This window comes from Python bivittatus, unplaced genomic scaffold, assembly GCF_059951505.1.
Source record: "Python bivittatus isolate LINGU-HERP-01145 unplaced genomic scaffold, Pbiv_v1 ctg000080_np1212, whole genome shotgun sequence".
Lineage (NCBI taxonomy): Eukaryota > Metazoa > Chordata > Lepidosauria > Squamata > Pythonidae > Python > Python bivittatus.
The window spans coordinates 36,243,739-36,269,154 of NW_028277035.1; the positions used below are offsets into that span (position 1 = coordinate 36,243,739).

General features: G+C 39.4%; 1 protein-coding gene across 3 annotated transcripts in view; it reads left to right on the top strand.

Moving 5' to 3' along the window:
* Positions 1-2,669: 2,669 nt before the first annotated feature.
* The window catches only part of HMGXB3 (HMG-box containing 3), a 29,295-nt gene continuing 6,548 nt past the window's right edge, over positions 2,670-25,416 (top strand). Inside the window, exons 1-14 of one of the 3 annotated variants that reach the window (XM_007431165.4) lie at positions 2,670-2,885; positions 3,684-3,831; positions 5,990-6,164; positions 6,989-7,555; positions 7,861-7,959; positions 12,699-12,830; positions 13,712-14,130; positions 14,457-14,632; positions 15,085-15,182; positions 20,236-20,334; positions 21,401-21,550; positions 23,054-23,355; positions 24,535-24,662; positions 24,880-25,011. In XM_007431165.4, the coding sequence (XP_007431227.2) occupies positions 3,686-3,831; positions 5,990-6,164; positions 6,989-7,555; positions 7,861-7,959; positions 12,699-12,830; positions 13,712-14,130; positions 14,457-14,632; positions 15,085-15,182; positions 20,236-20,334; positions 21,401-21,550; positions 23,054-23,355; positions 24,535-24,662; positions 24,880-25,011 (2,623 nt within the window). In that variant the 5' untranslated portion in view covers positions 2,670-2,885; positions 3,684-3,685. The remainder of the gene's footprint in view (positions 2,886-3,683; positions 3,832-5,989; positions 6,165-6,988; positions 7,556-7,860; positions 7,960-12,698; positions 12,831-13,711; positions 14,131-14,456; positions 14,633-15,084; positions 15,183-20,235; positions 20,335-21,400; positions 21,551-23,053; positions 23,356-24,534; positions 24,663-24,879; positions 25,012-25,416) is intronic. The other 2 variants (XM_007431166.4, XM_025168522.2) reach the window with 2 other exon arrangements.

Consider the following 25,416-nt stretch of genomic DNA (forward strand, 5'->3'; position numbering starts at 1 on the left):
CAATAGCTCTTGTGCAGCCAATTATCTTCTAGCTCAACTGTGGCATAGAAGGAAATGCTGTGAATACAGTTTGTAGCATCAGTGATGTCCTTTGGACTGAATGGTTTTGCACTGCTGGGGCCTCTTGCTACCCCCTCTCCCCAAGTTGTTAAGCCACCAGAACACCATAGTTTCCTTTTTAAACTGGAGATGACAGACACTCTGCAGCTCTTTCTCCTTGCAACTGGCTTTTTACTCAATAGGAAAATAAAGGCTGTAAGATAAGGATGACCAATTTTTGAAATCTGTTATTGGTCTTGTGGAAAAAATACTAGGGAGTATTAGGCGTTATGAATAGCAGTAAGGATGCTTGCAGGGTGATGCAAAAGTGTTTTGAGGGATTGAAGGTGGCTGAATGGAAGTAATTCCTTAGGAGGAAACAGTGGCTAATTGTTACAGGAACTTCTGCCTTCTACACACACACATTTGTCTTTTTGCTGAGCATGGAAGGAGCAGGTAAGCAATCACTGCTTCTTCTTCTGACCACCACCTGATTTCTCACCGAGATGATTTGCAGTTGAAAAAGAACAAAACACAACATCTCTGGAAGTGAATGGGTTTCACCAATGCAAAACATTGCTTACCCTTTTTCTACATATGTGACCCATCCTCTTGAGCAATACAGCAGGAAGAATAGTCCTCCAGAAGGTATAAGTGATTAGTTATTCCTTGGAGAAATAGTCCTAAACGTTGCCTCCTTACTTTTTCAGCTTGGAGGGCTAATTCAGCCAATTAGAACTAATTCTCACCTGTACAAGAGTTAGGAAAAGAGCAGGTGAGTAGATAAGGGGCTATATCTTCAGTGGCCAGTGTTTTATGCTGCTGTACATCCAGTATAAAAGAGGGAAAATGAGCAAAGAGGCAGAAATTGTCTTCTTGGATAAGTTTGCATGATACATGAAGCATAAACAACATAGCCACCTTTTAGCCTAATATGTGATGCATACTTAGCTTTGATAGTAAATGGTTCAGTATGATGTACAAAACCTGAAAATGGGTCAATTAAAGGCAGTTGATTAAGTTTTGGCAGTGATTTTTAAAAAACATTTTAACCCTCCCCAAAATAGTTGATGCTTCTTGGCTAGATCTCAACCTATTTTTTGACAATTGTTGGTGGGTTTTAAGGATGAAACTGGAAGTGGTAAACCTCTGGAAAGGAAAACCACCCCTATTTGTATCCTTAAACTTTCTAAAAACCTTGAAAAATGGTCTGAGGTTGACCTTTGGGATTGTGGGGCAGAGGTAAAGATAGGAATTTGTTTCCTAGACAGCTCTTGGTCCTATCTTCACCATTAAGACCTCCAGCAAAGAAAAAATAACAAGTAATATTCAGCCCTTTTCCTTCCAGTGATGTCACCATGATATCCTATAGCCCTTTAGAAGTTCAGGAGGCTTTGTTGCATGCCCCCAACCCATCAAACATTATCCCCCTTTGCTTTATGGGTTACTGACCCAACCTAATTATAATTTTTAAAGAAACTATTATTAAAAAATCTATAGCTTTGCTAGATGCTTGCAACTAATCATTACCTTATAAATGGCATATTCTTTGTTAGTAGCTCCTAGCCATTCATTCTATTTTTCCCAATCCTGCTGCAAAGATTGCTATTTGTTGTGTTCAAGCTTACTTACAGTTAACTGAATCAAAATATATGAAATTAATCCAGTTTTTTGGGTTCCTGCAACATCCAGCTTTATAAGCTAAAGAACCAGTTTGGTGTAGTGGTGAAAGTGTTGGCCTAGAAATCAGGAGACTGATTTCTGGGCCTCCCTTAGGCATAAAAGCCACCTGGGTGCCTTTGGGCCAGTCACTCTCTCTCAGCCCACCTCACAAGGTTGTTGTTATGGGGAAAATAGGAAGAGGGAGGAGTATTGGGTATGTTTGCCTTGAATTGACTAAATATTAACAAAAAAGTGGGATAAAAATCTGGTAATACTGTAACAGTAACAATAATAACCAATTGCAGGGGCTTGGTTCACACAACACACTAAACTGAAATATGGTTGGATAATTTGTAGTTTAATCTATTGTGTAAATAACCACAGTGTGATTGCTCCTCTTGCTTTTTTCTGTAAAATAAAAGTACTACAAATGCCCCTTTAAAAACAGGTGTTCAAAGTTAGGGCCTTATTGCACACGAAAAGCATTTATCTTCCTCCTCCCTGAATAATGCTGCTTCAGTCCAGAGCGTGAACAATGCTGCAAGGCCCTCCCCGCCCCAAAAGGAAGCTTATCAGCTCAACTGTGCAGAAACGCCTGTGTCTCCAAACAATGGCTCCATAAAAGGCTTCAATTTATAAATGCCACTCTCTGCATTTCCTACCATTTATTGCCTTATGACCTCTCTTTTCTCTGGCTCTCCAGGTATGAATAAGACCATAACGCTCCTCTTTCAAATTTATCCTGAAATACATGTATTCGTCTTTTTAAAAAGCCACAAATTTGTCTCTGCAGTGGAATAACGCGCTTCCCCTTAAAAATACGATAGAACTCTATCTTCTTTTCTTCCTAGAAAGGCTTCTATTAGTCTCCCCGACAATCATCCTAACTCTATGATCTAGTCTACGACCTCTCTCTGGCTAGACTCCATCAATCGAACATTCAAAGACCAGGTGACCTATAGGGCAGGAAGGACTTGTCGAGGTAAAACTTCCGGTACAGTGCCTTGTTTGAGAATCATTCTGGCCATTCCCGGCAAGGTGTAACTATTGAGCTGCTTCTCCTTCCCAGCCGTTACAGCTTCCTTGCGAGGCGTGAGTGGGGTGGCCTGGCCTTGCTCCTCGGCATGCTCGGGCAGCGGCGGTCCTTTCTCCCATGGTATGACCTGCTAGTTCCGCGCTCTCAAGTAAGTCCCGGGGCGTGTCATCCATAAAAGTCTCAGAGCTGCTTTTCCTCAGGACTCTTAGTTGCACTTACAGAAAAGGAGAGTAAGTCGGTTGGTGGCACTTCCAACGGGGTTCCGCTGTGGCCGAGAAGGCGAAGATGTCACGTGGGGAGGGGTGGTATTGCAGCGGAAAAAACGCGCCCCAAAAGGCTTCATGGTCTTTTAAAAACATACCGATTTCGAGGACATAAAGCCTCTGTCCTGTCCCAAGTTGTCAAAACAAACAAAAACCCAACCCCTTTTTTCCATGGTGCCTAACTCTTAGGCAAGCCCCTTATGATACAGTTTGAGTATCCTTTATCTAAGTCATACCCATAGTTTGTGTTTGGGGTATGTTTATTGTTTTCCTTGCATTGTCCTTCAGTTATTTTATCAAAGCAGCCATTGTGATCCTAAAAGAGTAGAATAAAAAGAAACTATAATGGATGAATGCTAATGAAAAGTCTCTTTTCTATTTAGAGGTATGGCATGCTGCAAATGGGTATGCTTGTGGTGGTTGTTCAGTTTTTAAATCCAACTGCAAGAAACATATTTCATATGTATACTGACTTCTAAGCTGGAGGCTATTAGGAAAAGATTACATTTTATATATACATAATATTGCATATTACATTTCTTTACTGCTTTTGAAATCAGTGCCTCAAATTCTAGCAATATTGAAGGGTACTGGATTTTTCTACTGAAGGTAAAAGGTTCACTGTTTGGGATTTATGACATGTAATGATTTGGAGAATATAACTTCCTGGAGTTTCTGTCTAGCAATGGAAGCTCCATATGATGGCAGTGAAGTAACTGTAGTCATGGAAGAGATAGAAAGCACATACACTTATTCATCTCCAGTGCCATCTAAAAAGAAGAAGAAATATAGAAGTCCTGGGGATCAAGGGGAGAAAACTAAAAAGCCCAGGTGAGTGATTTTCCTCTCCATGAATAATCAGTTCATTCAGCCAGTTGTCTTTTAGGAATTGCTGTGTGTTATTTTGTCTTAAATTAATATTTTAATACCTGTGTGATAATAAAGAGGTTGATACATTCACACTAATGCATACTCTCAGTAGAAATCAACCTGCTATGTGACTAAGTAATAACATTTAGTTTGGATTATCACAGAATTAATGCAGAGTGTTCTGAAATTGTGTTATCCTACTCAAAATGTTAAAATGTTAACTCAGTTCCATAAGTGAGAATGCAGTCTTTTACTTGGCAATAATGTTTTTTTTTAAGAGTTTGATTTTTTTTGTTAATAATTTCATCATGCTTTCAATTACTTAATTTCCTTGAGGCTTTAGCATTGCATTTAAAAATTGTGCTTGTAGTTTTTGCTATTTGTCAAATGACTTTTGAGAGGAAAATGCATATAAAAGTATGTATACTTTATGTATCTTTATAGATATTATGAAGCTACATGTATGTATTTGTGCCTTTGAGTTACTCTTGACTCCTGGCAACTGCATGGACAAGTCCAAGCAGTTTTCTTGGCAACATTTTTTGGAAATGTTTTGCCATTGCTTTCCTCCTATGGCTGAGAGTGGGTGACTGGCCTAAACTTACCCAGCTAGCTTCATGCCTAAGGCCTAAGGCATGAATTCACAGCTTCCCAGTACCTTTTGCTGCTACACCAAACTGACTGTCTACGAAGCTATATACTGTAGATGTTTCTATATTTTTAGTGAAATGCCTGATCTAATATTAAAATGAGCTAGTATGAATTAACCAATTATTATAGCATAGTATTTTTTTTTCTTTTTAGAAAGCTCTTTTTCCATTTTATGCTCTAAACATGCGTAGCTTCTTTCTGTCCTGTTTTCCTGCTATGGTGGGTCTCAGGATGGTATACATAGGGTTCTCAGACAGTTTCCACTAGGACACTGAGTAGATTCAAACCAACTCACAGAGCATGGCCATTGACAAGAGTTGGGAGGAGCATCTGGAAACCATCAGGTTGCCTGCATCTGCAGTAATGACAGGTTGATTGTTAATTGAATAGTACCTGTTTGTTCCTTGACCCAAAGCAGGTCAAGGTATACATCATATGAGAAAGAAATCCTAACAGCTCTTTAGTAAAAGTACAGTAATAATAAATTAAGCAGCTAATATACTTCTGCCCTTTAATGATGCCCCAGATCAGTTGTCTGAAGCAGCCACCACACCTTGTCAAATGACAGGGCTAGCTCTATAGTTAAATAAGTGACGACTCTTGGACTGCTATATTACAAAGGCACATTATCTATGGCCCTGGCTTGCATGCAGTTTTCTAAAGGTGCTCTAAGAATTGCTACTTCAGAGTAATTGCTTACTAACAGAAAGGGAAGATTATTAAATATATGAGGAATAATATTAACAGAATTTAGGCCATCTGAATTTAATTTTAATTAGATGTACGTAACATGAAATTTAGCCCCACCCACGTTTTGGAGCATACCCCAGACATACCATCTAAAAATCAATTACAGTTCTTGATTTAAAAAATAATGTTGCATATCTCTGATATATCAGACCATTTTCTTTAGATCACTGAGAGATGCCTAAGAGTGCTCTAGAAACACTTTTCATGTAATTGAAGGCACAGTTTTTGCTGCTTGTTCAAGAATTCCTCTAGTAGAGAGGAATTTGGATGAAGTGGGTGTTTCAAAAATCACTGGCCTTTTAAGGAAATTCTGCTTAAGAGTTTTTCATTCTCATTGCTCTCAATTTCAGCAATATCCTGGAAAGAGTCCCCTCCCTTGCTTTTCATCCTAGGTTACAAAATAAGCCATTGTCATTTGTTTTATTATTTACAAGTACTTTTGGCCATGTCTGTATGTTTATTCGAAAATAATCCTTTCTGTGATTGATAGTCCTTGCAAGGAAATGATTCATATACCCTATTGGAGTTTTTTTGCATGCATAGGATTGGGATGTTGACTGAACAAAGCTGGTAGCCCTACTCTTTGTATAATTCTGTTAAAACGTTTTATCACTGTTTATTGAAAATTCATGTGAAAATGCAGACCTGGATTAGATGAATAATTGGCTTGTATTATAATTTGAGAGGAAACTAGAAAAGTATTTTGCTTGTTTTTCAGATCTGCATACCTTCTGTATTATTATGATATATATCTGAAAGTTCAACAGGAGCTCCCACACCTTCCCCAGTCTGAAATAAACAAGAAGATCAGTGAGAGCTGGAGGCTGCTTAGTGTAGCTGAGAAAAGTTATTATTTGGAGAAGGCTAAGTTAGAAAAAGAAGGTCTAGACCCGGTAATTAATAGTTTGTTTATAATTATACTTGTAAGCATGCAGATCTTTTATGTGCATGCGTGCATGTGTGACGTGCATATTGTGTATCCTGTGTGTATTGAAAGCTCAAAACCAAATAGAATGCTGTTCTTAGAGCTAGTCAGCAGGAGCATCTAGATTTCCTTGAATTGCTATTATGGACTTGTTTCTATTGCTAGCAATCTATAAGATGTTTCTATATGGAAAAATCCAAGTTCCTAATAATCTAAAGACCTGCAATATCTGGCACTAATATTCTTCACTAATAATTGCAATGTCAAAGAGCTTATTAATAGCAAACAGTGGGTAGTAGAGCAACTCATAACAATATTTTATATTTTGCATTCCCCTATTTTCAGTATTTATATATAAATATATAACAAATATAAATACTCTATAGGAAGTTCCACCAGATAGGAAAACTAATGCTGGAAGAAATACTTACTACGCATGAGATGACTGTGCTCTAATATATCTCAGGAATTCCATCAGTTTTTATAGCTTAGAAAAGTCTTAATGATAATAGTAATAATATAATTTATTAAACTTGTATGCTGCCCAATTCTCAACAACTCTGGGCAGCTCACAACAAAGAAATTTACAATAACGATAAAAGGTGGCAAGCACAATGAAATGAGGGGTCTTATTCTCCCTTATTGAAGAAGGCCAGCTAAATGTAGTTAAAGTGAGAGAAGGGATGAAAGCTTTGCTAAGAATAGGGAGCTTTTGCCTTAGGAAGCTGGCAAAGAATGCATCGAAATACAGCCAAGCTGATGACCCCATATTCTGTCTACCTTTTTCCATAGAACTCAAAATTGTCTTCCCTGACTGCTGTAGTTCCAGATATTCCAGGTTTTCGTAAAATCCTCCCTCGTTCCGATTACATAATTATTCCTAAAGGAAGTCTGCAGGATGAGAGGAGCAAGCCACACATGGAACTTCATGTGACCCAGGGCCAAACAGCATTGGAAGGACAAACAGCTACTACTAATGTCACAAGTGTTTCCCATAGTACTGTGCAGAATATACTTTCTGTGGATTCCAGCCAAATTGGCATTTCTGAGCAGTGCATTGCCATTGAAGGGGTATCAGAAGATCCAGCTTCGTTTGTTCAGGCAGATACCATAGAAGAAGTTGTAGCATCAGAGATCTTGTCTCGTTATGTCAGACCTGCTACACATAAAGTGGCTGGAGATATCTTCCTGGACGAGGAGGCCCCTTTAGAAGCAGGAGATGGGTATCCCTGTCAAGCAACCAGTGTGGTCATTGAAGAAACCTTGGTTAACACCTCAGAGGCACCAAATGGGAGCATGACTGTGGCACAGCCACAAGCTTCACATGGCCTTTCTGTGGTAACAGTGGTGACTAGAAGAGTAAGTAAAGTGCTTCTTCTTCATTTTTTTTTCTATACTTCCTGCCTAATCCAGGTCATATTTACAAGCAAGTAAACGCCTAAATACCGGTGATGCCAGTAGTACATCTTCAGTAATACATGCATAGGATTGTAGACTTATTCTTGGAGATAATTACTGTGCTCAGAAATAAAAAGAGCTGCATCTGAGATCTTAATGAACAACCTATTCTGAGCTGATTTTCTATAATGTGTCCTGAGAATTTTAAAAATGACTAGAATGTTGAAAATAGAAGCAGTTTCATTACCTTTATCTTCTATTTGTAGGATAGACAAGAAAATAATTCTTCAACCCCTACTGCACAGTTTATTATGCTGCCTCTGCCAGCCCATTCTGTTTTGGAAAATCCAGCATCAATCAAACTGGTCAGTAAAGGAAATGCTAATACTAGCTTCTTGGAAGTGCATGATATTATTCAATAATTGAATCATAATATATTATTAATATAATATTTTATATGTCCTGAGCAAATTGAACACTATTCTAAATTGAAGCGTTTTTCTGTGGTTTTGTAATGGTATGTGGGAATTGTAATGGTATATGGGAATGACCTTGTACAGAGTATGTTAAATTCTCCATAAATAGAGTGAACTCTGAAATAATTAAGGTTATAGGCTCATATCTGGATATGAGAAGTTGTTTTAATTGGCAATACTGCCACTCTGTACTTTTTGGGATATTACATTGCAACTCAACTTGCAGAAATTCAACATAGTACTCCTATTAATTGATCTAAAATGTATGTTCCATGTTCTCCAACAAAAATATTGTTTTACTATTTTCAGATCTGGATTTCCCCCAAATCGTTAATTTCATTATAAATATCAAACTGGAATTAGCATGCCTCACCTCTGTGGTGCCTAATGCAGAAGAAGAAAAATCTGTTTCCCTAATAATTGGACTTTAAGGCTCTCCAGTTTATAAGATGTGTCAGTTATGCTAATTCCAAGATAGCCCATGAGGGAAAGCTTCCAGTAGACAAAGCTTGCTGTTCATTGAGCCAAAACAGAGGATACAACTTAAAAGTATAAACATACCCCATATGCTGTTCTCTTTTGGAATAAGCATTGTTATGGAACGTGCAGAAAAGGAGTAAGAAATAGTAAGCTAAAGAATTTAAGTCATGGAATAAGGAAATAAAGTGCAATTTTGTTTACAGCAACACCATGAACTATATTTTTCCATATTTTGCTAGCCTTGTGAACCATCCTTGATTCCACCATGTCCACACACAGATTATTTCACCGATTTCTGCTCTTCAAACTTCTCATCTCTTTTTCTTTAAGATCTCAACTCCTTCCAACCACAGTTTTCCCCTGTTTTCCTTTGTCTTGATTCATTCATTTCTTTTTTTGAATATTTCTTTTGTGGTTTGTTCCTTAGTCATTCTCTCTAAATGACCAAACCATACCAGTGTAGTTCTTTTAAACTGGTTGCTCACTTTTGCATTCAGTCTACAGCCATACAGCACTTACTCAACTTTGATCCTGTCACTTCTTATTTTGGTACACTCACTCCTTAAGTTGCCTATTTCCCTTGCATTCAGTTTAGTTTTATGTTTCTTCTAAATTACCCAGCTCTCATGTCCACAGAAAAAAGTGGGCAGAACCGTGCTTTCATGTAAAACCATTGTTTGTGTTTTTTACCAAATGTTCACTCCTTGTAACCTTTCTATCAACATTTGTAGACCTCATAGTATCTATTGTCTTTCTCCCAGCATTTGACCTGTCTTAAATTTCTCCATCCATTTTCCAAGCTTTACTAAACATTGTATTAAGATACAGAGATTCGTCTATTAGCTTTAGTGTTTTACCATTTAAGTATAACTTGCAATCCTTCACTCCATTCTCCCTATCAAACACAACAGCCTTGGTCTTTGATATGTAAATATTCAGAACCATACTTCTAAATTATCATACATCTGTTTAGCATTCATTGCAAATTAGGTTCTTGGTCAGCACCCTGGCATTGTCTGCATACAGAAGCAAACAATATTCACATCCTAACCAATACAACTTTAATGTCACCATAAACATTTTTTACACATTGAAATGTTGCACTTTTATGTGTATTGCATTATCATCATCATCTTTTTATGTTACTTACTTGCTTACATTTCTCCATAAATATATTGAACAGCCAAGAGGGCTTCACATATTCTTGTTTTATTCCCTGTTCAATGTTGAACCATTCATTAAATATTCCATTTATTATGTTTACTAGTGAACCTCTTCTTTGAAAAAAGTCTGTTCTGAATACATGTTTTAAGGATAAGTCTATTCAAGTGTACATGTGGAAAAAGAATGTATCAAAAAAAACATGATTGATTTCATTGTTTATGTTGAAAGGTTGGGAAAATTAGTAGTGGATGCAGAGGTGATGAAAAGTTTTCAGTGTAGTTCCATTATATGGAACTTGGGGAAAAATGGGAAAAAACATTTAGGAATATAAAGAGGAATGTCATATGGTATAGATTATATATAGCAAAAGGTTCATTTTTAAAGTACAGTGGTACCTCAGGATACGAACGCCTCTACTAACGAACTTTTCGGGTTACGACCAGCTCCGGCTGCAAAAATTTACCTCGATGTGCGAACTCCACCTCGGGGTACGGTCATTTTTCCGCCCTGACATGTGGTCCGCGGCCATTTTTCCGCACCTGACACGTGGTCCGCGGCCATTCTCCCGCCGCACTGCACGGCGCCCGGCCGTTCTCCCGCCGTGTGGCACCCGCCTTTTTCCCACCGTGTTGCACGGCGCCTGGCCGTTTTCCTGCTGCGCCACGCTGCGCGGCGCCCAGCCATTCTCCCGCCGTGCCGTGCGGTGCCCGGCCGTTCTCCCGCTGCGCCGCGCGGCGCCTGGCCTTTCTCCCGCCACGCCGCGCGGCGCCCGGTCTTTCTCCCGCCACGCCGCGCAGCGCCCGGCCTTTTTCCCACCGCGCTGCGCGGCGCCCAGCCATTCTCCCGCCCCTGATGCGTGGTCCGCAGACGCCAGAACGGATTAACGGTAATTACATTGAACCTTATAGGAAAATTTGCTTCGGGGTGCGACCAAATTTGGAGGGCGGAACGGATTAACTGGATTTACATTGAACCCTATGGGGAAATTTGCGTAGGGTTACGACCAACTCAGGATACGCCCAGAATCACGGAACGCATTAAGTTCGTATCCCGAGGTACCACTGTATTGATTTTACTTCAGATGTTTATTTTGAGGGTAGCTCATCAATCCAAAGTTGTTATTTCTGATGCTTAAATTCAATTTGATAATTTGAGATATCTCTCTAGTTACTTTTGATCCAAGCTAAATTATTGCTGCCAGGTAAAATCAGAACTGCCAAGAAAAAGTGTCTTTGATATCTTGATAGTCTCCAAAAGCATAATTTTGATTTATACTAATTAATGTTATGTTCCAAAAGGATTGCAAAGCTATCCATTACTTTTATTTATTTTGCTTCTGAAGAGTCAAGCTAGTATCAGCCTGACATCTGGAAGCAAGAAGACTTTATATTCCATATGAAGCATCGCAAACTCCTGGTAAAGCTACCCTTCCTTCCTTAGCTGGTGTAAGCCAGCCAATCTTTAGAAATGGCGAGTGCTTCTTCCCCTCACCCTGAATGCCGTTTAGGATTAATCTCTAATTCCATAAAGCAGTAAAAGACTCTAATTCATAAAGCAAGGCCATATATTTGCCTAACATGATTACATGTCTAAGTGGTTATTTGTAAAGAATTCACTTCGGTTAATGTAGAATTCTTGGGAGGGAAAAGCAAACATGCTTTCCTCATGAAAGAAGCATTGCAGTCAATTTTTTCAGCAATTTGTTTTACGTTTCTTTGCTGTTTGTTCCTAGGTCCTCCCTGCTCTCTAGTAGCACTGGCTAATTTTTTGACAGTGCTGGGTAGGCCAAGCCCAGTGGTTCTCCATTTTTATCCTGGTCATTCATCATTGCAGCTTTGACTATAAAGCAAGGCTACTTGCTTATTGTAAATTACAAAATAACGTGAGTTGACTTTTTTTAAAAAAGAGTTAATGCACTACAAAAACAAAAGAACATTTTGTTGAATGACCTGAAGCAACCCAAATCAAGACACAAGCAGAATCCAATGTTATATCTAGAAAAAAATAAAGTGATTTATAATCAACTAGAATTCTTATTTTTTATTTTATTTTAACATATTTAAGAGTATAACCAAGAAAAAAAGAAATAGAAATAGAAAAAAATTACAGGCTAACTAAGTTTGAGTAAGATTTTTGAAGTAACGTTCAATTAATGCTGCATATAAAGGTGATCTTATTGTGACACTTTAAAACCATTATTAAAATCAAATTAATAAACAGTAATTTAAAAAGGCAGCCAATATTATAACATTAAATCAAAATGGACAATTAATAGGAGTTGCTTTCTGATCCAATATCTATCCTTATTAAAATGAGTCCTGTTGAAAAGGAGGAAAAAAGTTGTTACTAAGTTTGGTTATTCATTTATTAAATATAAACTTGTAACCCTCCATAATAAATGTGGTTTGGACAGCTGTTGGAAGTAGTCTGTTTTTTTCTCCCTTGTGGCTCAATAATAATAATGTCTTTGCATTTGGCTGCTTTACATACAGAGCAAGTAGACTCTCTCCCTTTCTCATGGATAAATTAATTTCAATTTATACTGTAGTTGCTGACTCAAATAATATTTTGAGTTTAATATTCCTTATTTGTATTTATAAAAAAAATGCCAATAATACCTATAATGTTAGATTCTGTGCAAAAAATTATAAAACACAACAATAGACATAATATGACAGGAAATAAAATGTGGATAATGAAAACCAATCAACATAATAAAAAAGCAATTAACATAAAGTAACAAAAGCCACTATTTTGAATAATTCTCAAGTATTCGTTTGTTCTGCTTCCAACTCTTGAATAAAATTCTAATTCCTGCTATATCCATGGAACAATACAATACTTAAACATGAGGTAATCCTATAGCATATAATATTTGTATTGCGTAATTATTCATAATGACATTTGAAGTAGAATCAAAGCTTCCTGTTGTGCCATATTGTGTCATCTAGTTTTGTAAAGTAATCTATACCCTTTTACTTCAGACAACTACTTACACTCGTAGGGGGCATGGAAATTGCACCAATCCTGGCTGTGCCTTTACTTACGTTACCAGACATAAGCCACCAAAATGCCCAATGTGTGGAAACTTCCTGGGAGGGAAATGGATCCCAAAGGTATGGTGAAATTAATTTTAAAATTATGGCATTGCATTGAGGGACTGTTGTTTGTTTGGGGTTTAGTCTATAAAATGTTTATGTGTTACAGAATGGTTATTTGTACAAATAATGGTTTTTTTTAAAATGTACTTATGGTGATGAGTAGCATTGCAAAAATGTTTAAATTAATTGCTAATACAGCTAATTTCCAAGGGAAAAATTGCTCTAGGATATCTTCTAACTCATCTGAATTAATTTTAATTATGAAATAAACCATTATTTTGAAGTTCTAGCTTTATTTAAAAATATAGCTTATTTCTTTGGTATTTAAATGTGTTATGAAGATGAATTTGATTAACTGTTTTTTAATTCAAAGATTTATATTCCACTCTTTAACAGTGATTTACAAAATGATTAAAATCACTTAATATAAGTAAAAATCAAAATCAGCAATGGAGAAAATCCTGTTTCAAAGTATAATTGACGCTGATTTTTTAAAAAAAAATATAAAAGAGTTTTGTGTTTTTTCTTAGAAGATAGTGTTTATTTTTCACTTGGTGCTATGTATCTATAGCAGATTCAGATATTACATATCTGCTAAATTGGGATGTTAGAGTAGCTTAAAAAAGCATGACCAGATCTATTTGTTTTTTATTACTGTAGCTTCTTGATTAATACGTGTGAAGAGTGAATTGTTTTAATTTTGTCATAATATTAGAGATTTGGAGAGTCTGAGTTTTATTTGATGTTTCTGTTGCACTATTGTTGACATAGCTCAGTGTTTCTCAACTTTGGCAACTTTAAGATGTGTGGATTTCAGTTCCCAGAATTCCCCAGCCTAGCAGCTTGTATCTTAAATGTAGGTAATACTAACTTGGAGGGGCTTTTTATAATTGCAGGAGAAACCTCTAAAAGGCAAATCTGAACCAGGTTCTGGGGTACCTATAAAAACCTTGGGCCTGAAAAGGAATCAACTACCATTACCCTTGGGACAGGCAGTGGTTCAAGATAATCCAACTAAATCTGTGCTAGAAAGTTCTGAAGCAGTTACCCAGCTTCTCAATGCAGCCCCTGTTGAGGGGCAAATGCAGGAGACCGAATGGGAAGAAGTGATAATCTCTGAGGCTCATATTCTTGCAAACAACGTACAGTCAGAAGAGCAAGGAGGTGCCACTACCATTATTCAGCTTCAAGAAAGCATTGCACAGATAGAGCCATTGTTAGAACAGAAAGAGAGAGAAAATGAGCCATCTATTGAGGCGGCGAATGCTCCCAACCCAGTTTCACGCCCAACTTCTTCCATGAAAAATACAACAGGGTAAGTCAAATTTACGTGGACAGGAAATGGGGTACAGAATTACATGGTGCTACAGTGCAACTCATAACTTGGATCAAAATGAAACAAAAGTTTTACTCAGTGTGCTCCAAGATCTTCTGTTTTCCAACCTTTTCAGAAAAAAAACTTAATTCTGAATCTACTGTATATCTGTGAATCAAAGCTATTTTTTAATGTATTCCTTTGACCCCTAGCAAAGTAGGGTAAGTGTTAAAGCAGCAACTTTGTCCTTGTCCTGTAAGCAAATTGTGATTGTTATTGGCAGGGGTGTGCTGTGGAATTCTTAATTATATTTCTTTCCTTTTCAGAGGTGATGCAGTTGGGGCTGCACCTAAGGGTCTGGAGCAGAAGAGCAAAGCAAAACCCAAGCCTTCCTTGCTGGCTGCCGCGAGACCCATGAGAGCCATTTTGCCTGCTCCTGTTAGATTGGCAAGAGAAACTAACCAAGAACAGATCTCTTGCGGACAGTCACTTAGAAACAGTGGTAAAAATAACAACTCCAATTTGTACTATAGTTTTTGAATTGTAGGCTGTGATTCATGATGTTTGCTGGGTAATTTTAGGTGTAACTTGTATTTAGTCTCATAAGCTTATTTTTAAAGTCCTTCATCATCAGAGCTACTGAACAGTGTATCTGAAATTACAAAACCAATATAATGTAACAACATAAAACAGTCATAAAAAATAAAAAAAATTATAGTTGAGTTATATTAAAATATTAGTTAATTTTAAAATTCAAATTTTTTCCCTGAATGCCTGAACAACAACAACAAAAACTTTTGATTTGGTATTGAAGGGAGCATCAGTCAAATAGGATTTAGAGATGACTTGCCACGTTCCATCTTGTGCATTTCCTAGACCAGATATTATAAAACTTGACATTTTTAAATATGTTGTTTACTTATATTAAAATTTCCATGTACATGTTTTTCCAAGAACAAAATTCCCCAATAAGAATCTCAGGATTAAAGCCAAATACTCTGAAGCAGCTGGGTCAGAATCCTGTTCAAGCATCCAGTGCTGAAGATCAGAAGGTAATTTTAGATTTTGCCAAAATGCTTGCTTTTTGGTTGTTCTGCAATTTGCTGGTTAGTTGGCTTGAGTCAGTCTTCTAATGGAAAGTAGAAGGGCATTTAGAACCAGTTCAGAGAGCTTATACTGCAGGCACCTCTGGAGATTACCAAGTGGGGAAGGTCTGCACTAATTTCTCCATGCTTCATGGAATCTTGACCCCAGCTTGATGAATTTCTGTCACATATCCTGGGATTTAGCAATTTTGAGTAAAGCCAAGTACTGTAGTGTAAAGAATTGTGAGCTTTGACTATGATGGAGTGTTTTCCTGACAGAAAACCTGCTAACTTCATGTTTCTGTCTTGCTGTTAGAGTCCGCACACTCATTCCCAAAGTTCAGTAAATCCTCTGGAGTCTAATTAGTTCCATTAAAGATTTCTTTATTAAGAGAAATGTATAGCATCTATAGTTTGTTGAGTCTAAGCATTGCAAAGCAAAGCCTTCCCTTTTAAGCCCCTTTTTCCCCCCCTTCTACTTTCTTTTCCCGCTTGAAATTCCTTGTGCCTTTCTCCTGGTCTCACGGTTGCTTGATCTTCTTGGCGCCTCTGTAGAGATAACAGCAGCACCTGGCTTGGCATCTTTCTCCCCCCTTCTCCTAACTTCAATGGCAGGAACAAGCAAGCGGGCCTCCAATTAACACTTTAACCATTTAACATGTTTAGCATGTAAAATGTCTTTACGTAGAGAGGATGGTACATACAATTTGTCTCCCATCCACCAGGCTTGTTGTTCTTTAGTTAAAGTATTCTTATGTTCCTGGAACCATTCATCTGATTCTAATGCTGCATTAATTTTTTGAAGCAGTTCGTTAGCTGGTACTGGTTTAGGAGTTTTTGTTTGAGCTCTGGTAAGTGCTACTGAGCCTGGTTGTGTTTTAGGAATCACTGGTGCTACTATTTGCTCTTGTCGGCTGTTATGCTGAGGCAGTCCGGATAAAGCATCAGCCAAAAAGTTTTTCCCTCCGGGGATGAACTTTAGTGTAAATTTGAAACGGCTGAAAAATTGAGCCCAGCGAACTTGTTTACAAAAGGTTGATCAGGCTCTGGGTCTTTGAGAATTGGTTCAGCTGTAAATAATGCTTTAAGTGCCTCAAATGCGTTTTGGCACTCAGCAATCCATATCAATGGAGCTCCAAGCCTTTGAGCTTTTGTTGTTCCTTTACCTTTAGTTTTTAATAAATCAGTTAGTGGCAGCGCCACTTGTGCAAAGTTTGGAATGAACTGGCGGTAGAAGTTAGCAAACCCCAGAAAGCTTTGTAACTGTCTTCTAGTTTTGGGAGATTCCCAACCCAGAACATCCTTTACTTTGGAGGGATCCATCTCAATTCCTGCATGGGATATGCGATACCCCAAATAGTCCACTTGTTGCTTATGGAATTCACATTTTGACAATTTGGCATATAATTGGGCATCCAGCAACTTTTTAAACACTTTACGTACCAATTTTACATGATCTTTCAAGTTATCAGAATAAATGAGAATGTCATCCAAATAAACCAACATTCCCCGATACAAAAATTCATGCAGCACCTCATTAATTAGTTGCATAAACACCCCAGGGGCCCCTGAAAGCCCGAAGGGCATGACCTTGTACTCATAGCAACCAAAAGGAGTACTGAATGATGTCATCCATTTGTGGCCATCTTTGATGCGCACTCAAAAGTACAGTGGTACCTCTAGTTACGAACTTAATCCGTTCCGTGACTCTGGTTGCAACTCAAGTTGGTCTCAAGTCGAGGTAAAGTTTCCCATAAGGTTCAGTGTAAATACGGTTAATCCGTTCCGCCCTCCGAATTTGGTCGCACCACGAGGCAAATTTCCCCATAAGGTTCAATGTAAATACGGCTAATCCGCCCTCCGAATTTGGTTGCACCCCGAGGTAAATTTCCCCCATAAGGTTCAATGTAAATACGGCTAAACAGTTCTGAAACATATGCATTTTATTTTTAAACCTCAAAAACCTTCCAAACGCCACAAAACACACCACAAGCCTCACCGAACGTCTCCTTGCTACCGCGATCTCGCCCACAGGAAGCCGCGACTGCGTGGCAGCAGGGAAAATGGCCGCGAATCCGGTTTGTAAGTAGAGGCGGAGTTCGCATGTCGAGGTAAATTTTTGGGGCCGGAGCTGGTCGTATCTTGAAAAATTCATAAGGAAGGGCATTCGTAACTAGAGGTACTACTGTATGCATCTCTTAAATCCAGCTCGGTAAAGATCTTCCCCTTAGACAAATGTGCCAACAAGTCTTTCATTAGGGGTAATGGGTACTTGTTTTCTTTGCAAATGGCATTGAGCCCCCTATAGTCAGTACAAAGTCTTAAACTTCCATCTTTTTTCTCTCGAAACAGAACTGGTGCTGCCATTTGCGATTTAGCAGGTTGTATAAATCCTCTTGCCAGATTTGTATCTATAAATTCCCTCAAGGCTGCCAGTTCTTTTTGGGTCATAGAGTATGTTTTTTTTCTTTGGGAATTTAGCCCCTGGTTCAATTTCAATAGCACAGTCAATGTCTCTGTGGGGGGGCAGTGTGTCTGACTCCTTTTTGCTGAAAACTGCTTTTAGATCCCTGTAGGGTTTTGGAATGCTGTCCATTGATTCAGAGTCAAGACTTTGCAGCTGAACACTGCTGCTTGCAGCTGCTGCCACCACACCTTCCCCGTTTGGCGGGTCAGAACCCAAATAAATTCCATCCACAAACTCCATTCGCCCTGTTTTCCAATACACTCTGGGATCCCACCTTTTCACCCAGTTCACTCCCAGGATTAGGGCATAACTCCCTAAAGGGGCTACCAAGCATTTAAGAGTCTCTCGGTGGGTTCCCATGTGCAGTTCAAAGCGTTCGGTGCAGTACTGCACGGCCCCTCCCCCTGCTTGAGATCCATCCAGCTGGCTAAATACTATGGGGGTTTTCAATTTTTTTTACTTTTAGTTCTAAAACGTTGACAAGGATTGGGCTGACTAAACAGCGCGAGCAGCCTGTGTCCATCAACACTGTTAGTGTAGCTCTGTGCTCCGTTTTGGGTGCTGAGATAGTCACTTTTACAGTGGTAGCACTCACCCCTTCGTCCTCATCGGATTCGTCATCATGGTTGTCCGTCGCGACCACCATTTTGTCAGGACCGCGGCCGGGTTGGGCAGCGTTTTTTTCCTGCGCTTTTGCCACTGATCCCTCTTTGTAGAGGATGGGATTTGGGAACGGCGATTCTGTCCCCCCAGCTGCGGTCCCCCTCTTCCCCTTGCGGGCCTCAGCTTTTCGGGCAGCTCCCGAGGATTTCCGCGGCTCCTGCACACATGCGGACCACGGCTTGGAGCAATTGGGCGTGAAATGCCCTGGTTCTCCGCAGCGAAAACATACGCGTTGTCTTGCCGCTCTGGGAAAACTCTCGCCTCCTCCTCTCGCTGGCGGTTTCTGAAGCGCTTGCGCAGGCACGCTGCTCTGCTGCTTGAATGCTGGGTTGACGGCCATCCAGTCAGCTTCCATTTGCGCAGCGTGCGCCACCCATTCCTCAACGGTACATGGGTTTCCTCGCGAGTAAGCTAGCTGCCACAAATCGCGGCGCAGCCCTTGTTGAAAGCAGGAAACTTTAAAATCCTCTGGCCAATGTCGGAATTTTCCAGCTAGGCTCCGGAATTCAAGTGCATATTCACTGACATTCCGGGTTCCCTGCCGTAGTTTAACTAGTTGGGTGCGGGCCCTCGTGACTGCTCCTGGGTCCTTGAACCTCCTCCTCAGGGCTGCTATGAAGCGGGCGAGGTTGGTGAGTTTGGGCGCTTGGGCTTTGCGCATTTCGATCAGTCATTCCGCCACTTTTCCAGAAAGCGCCCTGCAGACGTAGGTCACAAGTTGCCCCTCTGTGGCAAAAAGATGACCACACTGCTCCATGCACATAGTAACCTGAACCATGAGGCTTGCCAGCTCGGTTGGATCCCCACTGTACTTTTGCGCAATCCCCAGCGTTTCAGGAGAGTGTCCTGGTTGCCTTGGGGCGGCGCGGGCGGCGGTTGAGCGGCAGGGGCTTGAGCACCCTACACGGCTAGAACAGGCAGAGGAGCTGGGGTGGCAGGAACTGCTGGAGCTGGAATCGGGGGTGTGTGGCTAGCTACATGGCTCCCAATCTCTCCTCTCTCTACTCTCGCTCTGCCTCGGGGCCCCGGAACATACCTGAACGCCGTATCAGGTTGCCAATGCCTCTCATCTCTTGGCGCATCATGGTGAAGTCGGATTGCAACATGCTCAGGTTTTCCTCTAGGGCTCCTATCCGGGTGGATTCTATTCGGCCAGTAGCCAGGGACCAACGCTCCTTGGGCTCCATCCCCAGGAATGACACTTCCCCGAACAGCTCTTCCCAGTTCCACACCTGAGCTTTGCGCTGTTCAGGATCGCCCACCAACGGGAGTCGCGCAAAGGGTTTCGCTGGGGTTTCCCCCTCCTCCTCGCATCCCCCTGCAGCTCCGCGGTTGGCACTCTCCTCCTCCATCCCGGCAGCAGCTGGGCTTCTCGGGCATTTGGTATGAGAGATTTCCACAGCAGGTTTCCCTCTGGGTAAATCCCTCACTTGCAATTGTGAGACTCAACAAAATGTCAGAGTCTGCACACTCATTCCCAAAGTTCAGTAAATCCTCTGGAGTCTAATTAGTTCCATTAAAGATTTCTTTATTAAGAGAAATGTATAGCATCTATAGTTTGTTGAGTCTAAGCATTGCAAAGCAAAGCCTTCCCTTTTAAGCCCCTTCCCCCCCCCACTTTCTTTTCCCGCCTGAAATTCCTCGCGCCTTTCTCCTGGTCTCACGGTTGCTTGACCTTCTTGGCGTCTCTGTAGAGATAACAGCAGCACCTGGCTTGGCATCTTTCTCCCCCCTTCTCCTAACTTCAATGGCAGGAACAAGCAAGCGGGCCTCCAATTAACACTTTAACCATTTAACTGTTTAGTATGCATTGCTAGTCTAAATTAAATGAAACTATGGTTTCTAGCTTGCATAGATCCTGACACTTGCCTTCTTGTTCTCTGTCTAAAGCTTCACTGCAGCACAAACAGCTCAGCATCTCAGGTCAAAGTGATGGAGGTCAAGCCAGATGTATTCCCTTCTTATAAGTATAGCTGCACTGTAACCTTGGTAAGAATAATTGGCAGTTGGAAATCTGTAAGATTGCAGTACCTTAATACTGTCTAGTAAATAGATACAAGAATTGTGTGCTGTAAACCTAGATGTCGTTACATACTGTACATACCCATCAGGCTATTCCTGTTTAGGGTAATTTATGGAAAGGGCCAAAAGAGAATAAGAAATAGTAAACCAAAGAAATTAAAGGCATGAAGTAAAAGGAAAAGAAATGTAGGAATCTAGTACATACCAACACCATTCACTAGACCTCTCCATAGTGTTCTAGTGTTTCAAGCCATCCTTGATTTCACCATGTCCATACACTACTTCATACCTTACCTTTTGTTCTATAAACTTCTATCCTCTCTTTTTCTGAGAATCTCATCAACTCCATCCAGCCATGACTTTCTCATCTTTCCCCTTCCACTCTTTTCGTATACTTGTTTCGCATTCATTCTTTGTGTAGAACCAACTACCTCACTGTACTTTCGTACTAATCACACACTTTTGACCAATTTTGTGTTCAAAACACTTTCATTAGCAGCCATTCATTCTTGACACTATCTTTTTGTTTTACCACACACACTTCTTAAGTAAATTCTTTACTGGCAGGAGATGAGAGAGATTCCCTGTCACTATTGAACTTGGGTGACATTTGTTAATTAAAGGAATTCTGTGGCCCTTAGGACTTGTTTTAAAACAGCTTTACCCTTCTCCTTCACATTATGTATTGGGATGATTTCCCAATTATAATTTAGCTTGCAAAGAAAATCAGTTTTATGTGGTTTTCTCTTTCTTACCTGCTGATGTCTCATAATAACGCAGTGAAATGGAAAATGTTATCTGACTTTGATTATTTTTCTTGGCATTTTGATGAAATTTTAGTACTTAATAGTTCAGTTGTGTTTGGATGAACACCTTCTGGTTAACTATTTTTCAGATGAGCAGTTTTAGTTGATTGCCAATATAGTAACCAATTTCATAGTTTTATATTGCTGATATTTGAAAACATATTCTGGAAAATGCAGTACCGTTTAAAGTAAAGAAGAGTGGATAAATGTTTGCGCTATCTGTGTAGGACTTGGGATTGGCGACCTCACGTGGTAGAGGCAAATGCAAGAACCCCTCCTGCAGTTATGTGTACACTAATCGGCACAAGCCAAGAGTCTGTCCCCGTTGTGGCTACAACCTTGCCAAAGACAGAACTGAGAAAGCAGCAAAATCTATGGTGAGTTATGGTTCATTTAAGCTTCCTTCAACTGAGTCTGTGATTTCGAAGTCAGTAGGACTTATCTCTGAATAAATCTATATAGGATGGGCCCAGAGACAAAGCAAATCTCTTCCTCCCCACAAGGTTGGAGCTGTTGGTAGGTAACAGCTTGTTTCCCCTTTCCCCTGTGCTGAAGAGGATGAGGGAAAGAAACAGGATATTCTCTCCTGACCTTGTGTTGCATTCAGAGATGTAGCATGACCCGGTCTTGGTGATAACCAATCTTTCTTTGGTCAGTTGGACCACTCTGAATTGATTAGCTCTTGGATGCGTTAAGTCGCAGGTAGGGAAGGGCTGGTCCTTAAAACATTTTCAATACTAAGATTCTGTACTGATTTTCTGAGGAAAATTTTATTTCCTATTCTTGTTCAGTTACATTTCTTGTGACAACCTCATGGCCTTTCTTTCCTTAGTCCAGCTATGATACTGTAATTTGGTGCCAAAATTGCAGCTGTAAAGATAGGAATGCAGTGTGCGATACTACACAATGTGAGTTGATCTGGTTTTATTGTCCTGAAGATCCCCTACTGCTTGTTTTTTTCTTTTAATCCTTTGATTTTTTGATGATATCTTCTGTGATGACATACAGTTTATGTATAGAGGTATGTAATGCATTTCTCAGACTACTGTTCTTGTGCCCACTACTCTGACTTCATGATAGCTATTTCCTTGGTTTTGAATTCCAACCTTTATAAATAATAATTGAGGGGAAGAATCAGACTGATAACACTGAGAAGTTACTGGTTTAAAGGAGATACTTCTCCCCCCACCCACAAATAGAATGGAAATCTGCAGTTTATTGCAATAGGAATCTGTGAACAAATGAATAGTGACCACATTTAGAAGTTAAACTTGTATGTGAGCTATTTCACCCTTGAACCTGTCCTACCTGCATACCTCTTTTGTCAAAATGTTTCCAGTTGACCCATTCTGATTTCTCAGTCCATAGTGTCAGAAATCTGTGAAAGAATACAGATCACTGCTAACATTGTGTAATACTGAGTGTTTTAAGTGAATCCATTGAAGCAGTTCAGTTTGTGAAGTCTTTTTCCCCTGGGCTAACTATGGAATTAAGTCTCAGTAGGGTTGTAGGACATTCTGATTTTCTGGGTTTAAATTCTTATCTTTCTTAATTTACTTTCTAACGAGTCTTCCTTGTGGGGGAAGGAAATTGATATAGCCATAGTGTAGTGATATAATAACCCCCCTTTTTATCAAACATATGGCCTGAAGTCCAGTTCACCAAATCTTTCAACTAAAGAAAAAAATATATAATTGTGATAAAGGACTCCCGTTAATCCTGCATCATCTTTTGCACCACAGCCAGTTGCCTGACTGTATTTTGTAGTCATTAGCTGTTTTCCTCTTGTTATCAGCAAATGGCAGAAATTATCCTCCAAACAGTAAGATAATTATCAAGAAATGGCTTAACAGATAATCAAAGTAATTTTTTTTTTGTAGGAAGTCACCTCTAGCCCTGCACATGTACTGAATACCAATGAGCCTCTAATTCAGTCTCAAAAAGAGATCCAGCGCCAGTCCACTCTGCAACTTCTGCGCAAAGTAATTCAGATCCCTGAGAATGAATCTGAACTCTCAGATGTTTTTGCACTGATTCATGAACTCAATAGCTCACGGCTCATCTTGTCTAACATGAACGAAGAAACAGTTACCATCGAGCAGACTTCCTGGTCAAACTATTATGAGTTTCCTTCTTCCCAATGCCTTCTCTGTAGCAGCCCTTTATTCAAAGGAGGGCCAAAGTAAGTGAAATTATAATGATTGCCACATATCTTACTGTTATCATGTTATATTGACTCCATAGAGTCAGAGTTAGAAGAGGTGGCTATTGTATTTGTATTTTAGTCACATTAATGATAAATGAAACTGTCAGAAGAACTACTTGTACATACCCACCGAGAATTAGCTACTAGGTTCATTTGCTCTTTTCTCTACCCTTATCTCAGTTCCTGATATCTCTTTTCTCCTGTAGCTTGAGAAAATTATCTGGGTAGCCTAATTTTGTTACTGAGATTCAGAAAGCTTTTAAGATCCATACAGTCATAATACAGGGAATATAATCTGAACATACGTTACATCAATGAGGTCCAGCTCATTTTTCTTCAGAAAAGAGTAGAAGATCATTTTAGTATCTGACTGTGTCTGCTATTTTGTAATTTTGCTCTTCAACTACATTATCAGGATGAGGCGTTTGTGTCTTTTTTTTTCAAGCTGATCAAAGGGCTGACGGTTATCGAAACAGGGAGCAAAAGAGGCAAACTTCCATCCCTGAAAGTTAAAAAAGCATGAGGAAACAGACAAAAGCTTTGTTGTCCAAAAGACACCTATGTGTGGGTGTCTTATCTGAAAGTAGAGTACTTGCTGGAATTCTTGTGTTGTAACCCTAACCTTTCAGATAAATAATATTAATCTATGCTCCTAGGTTCTTGTACCTTGAATCAACCACTTCCAGTTTAGATTGCCAGGAGGAAAGTCTGACAGATGGTTATTTAACTCTGTTTAGTTGAGGCTCAGCAGATCGCTGTATCTAATGAGCCTTGGCTGATGTCAGAAGCTCAGCAGGGTTGGCTATGGTTATTATCTGAATGGAGGCCTGCCTGGAAATTCCAAGCCTGTTGGCTAAAACTAGGGAATCAAAAGAAAAAAGGGGAAAAAAAGCCCTGAAAGTAAGTAATGGCAACCAGTTCTGTAGTATTGCCACAAAAATTACATAGATGTAGTCGCCAGGAATCAAGATTAGTTTTACATTAGTGGGACTGAAGGGAACTGTTCTAACAGGACATGATGTTCCCTGCATGATCAGTACAATAGCTACTTTAAAAATGCTTTAATTTTACTTATGCATAGTTAAGTGTTTTAGAAAGACCTGTCTTCCTTGGGTTTTGTGGATCAGTAAGCAACTTCCTCTTCCGTTTCCATAGCTCTCTTGCAGGCCCTCAGGAATGCTGGTTGTTAACAGCTAATCGACTGCAAGTTGTTACTGCCCAGCTCAAGGTGTGTGTGAATGTGCAGTGCTTGGCCCTCCACAGTTTCAATGATATCTATACTGGTGAGTAAAAGCATGAATGCATTTATAGAATTAGAAGCTTCAAAGGATAGAATATACTTGGGGTGTCCATTTTCATTCCTCATATTCTTTTATTTCCCTAGTAAAGCTGGGTTGTGCCTTTTTTATTTATGAACTTGGAAGTCGAGATTAAGTTATTTTATGGTCCATGTAACTTTTTCAAACCCATAATAACAACTGTTTTGTTTTTCAACTATAGGTTTGTTTAATATTGGTAACAAGCTTTTAGTGAGCCTGGACCTTCTGTTTACAATAAGAAACCATATAAAACTTGGCGAGGATCCTAAAGTGACTGTTAGCAGGATCTTGGAAACTGTACAGGAACAGACTGGTATTAATATTACCTCTTTTTTTCCTGCCTTTGCTACAGCTTTCATACACTTAAAGAGTTTAGTTTGTGATAAATTCATTTTGCTATGAGTGGAGTTTAATACAAATAGCTTTTCCAACTAGATCTGTCCAAAATGCTGGTTGTTTGATGATTTTGAGAAAAGAATCTATTCTCTCTACATTTAGAGAATTATCCAGAAGTTGTGATTATCTGAATCAAAAGAGTATTCAACTGTTATTTAATATTTCAGTTTTGGAGAACAAGGAGCAAGTCTTAAAGAATAGAACTGCTTTAACAGCTGATGTGGATTTTTGGTTGACTCAGCAAATTAATGTGGAATGGAGGGATTGCAAGAATGATTGTTTAACCAAGTGAGAAAGTCAGTATTTAAGACAGATGGTTGGT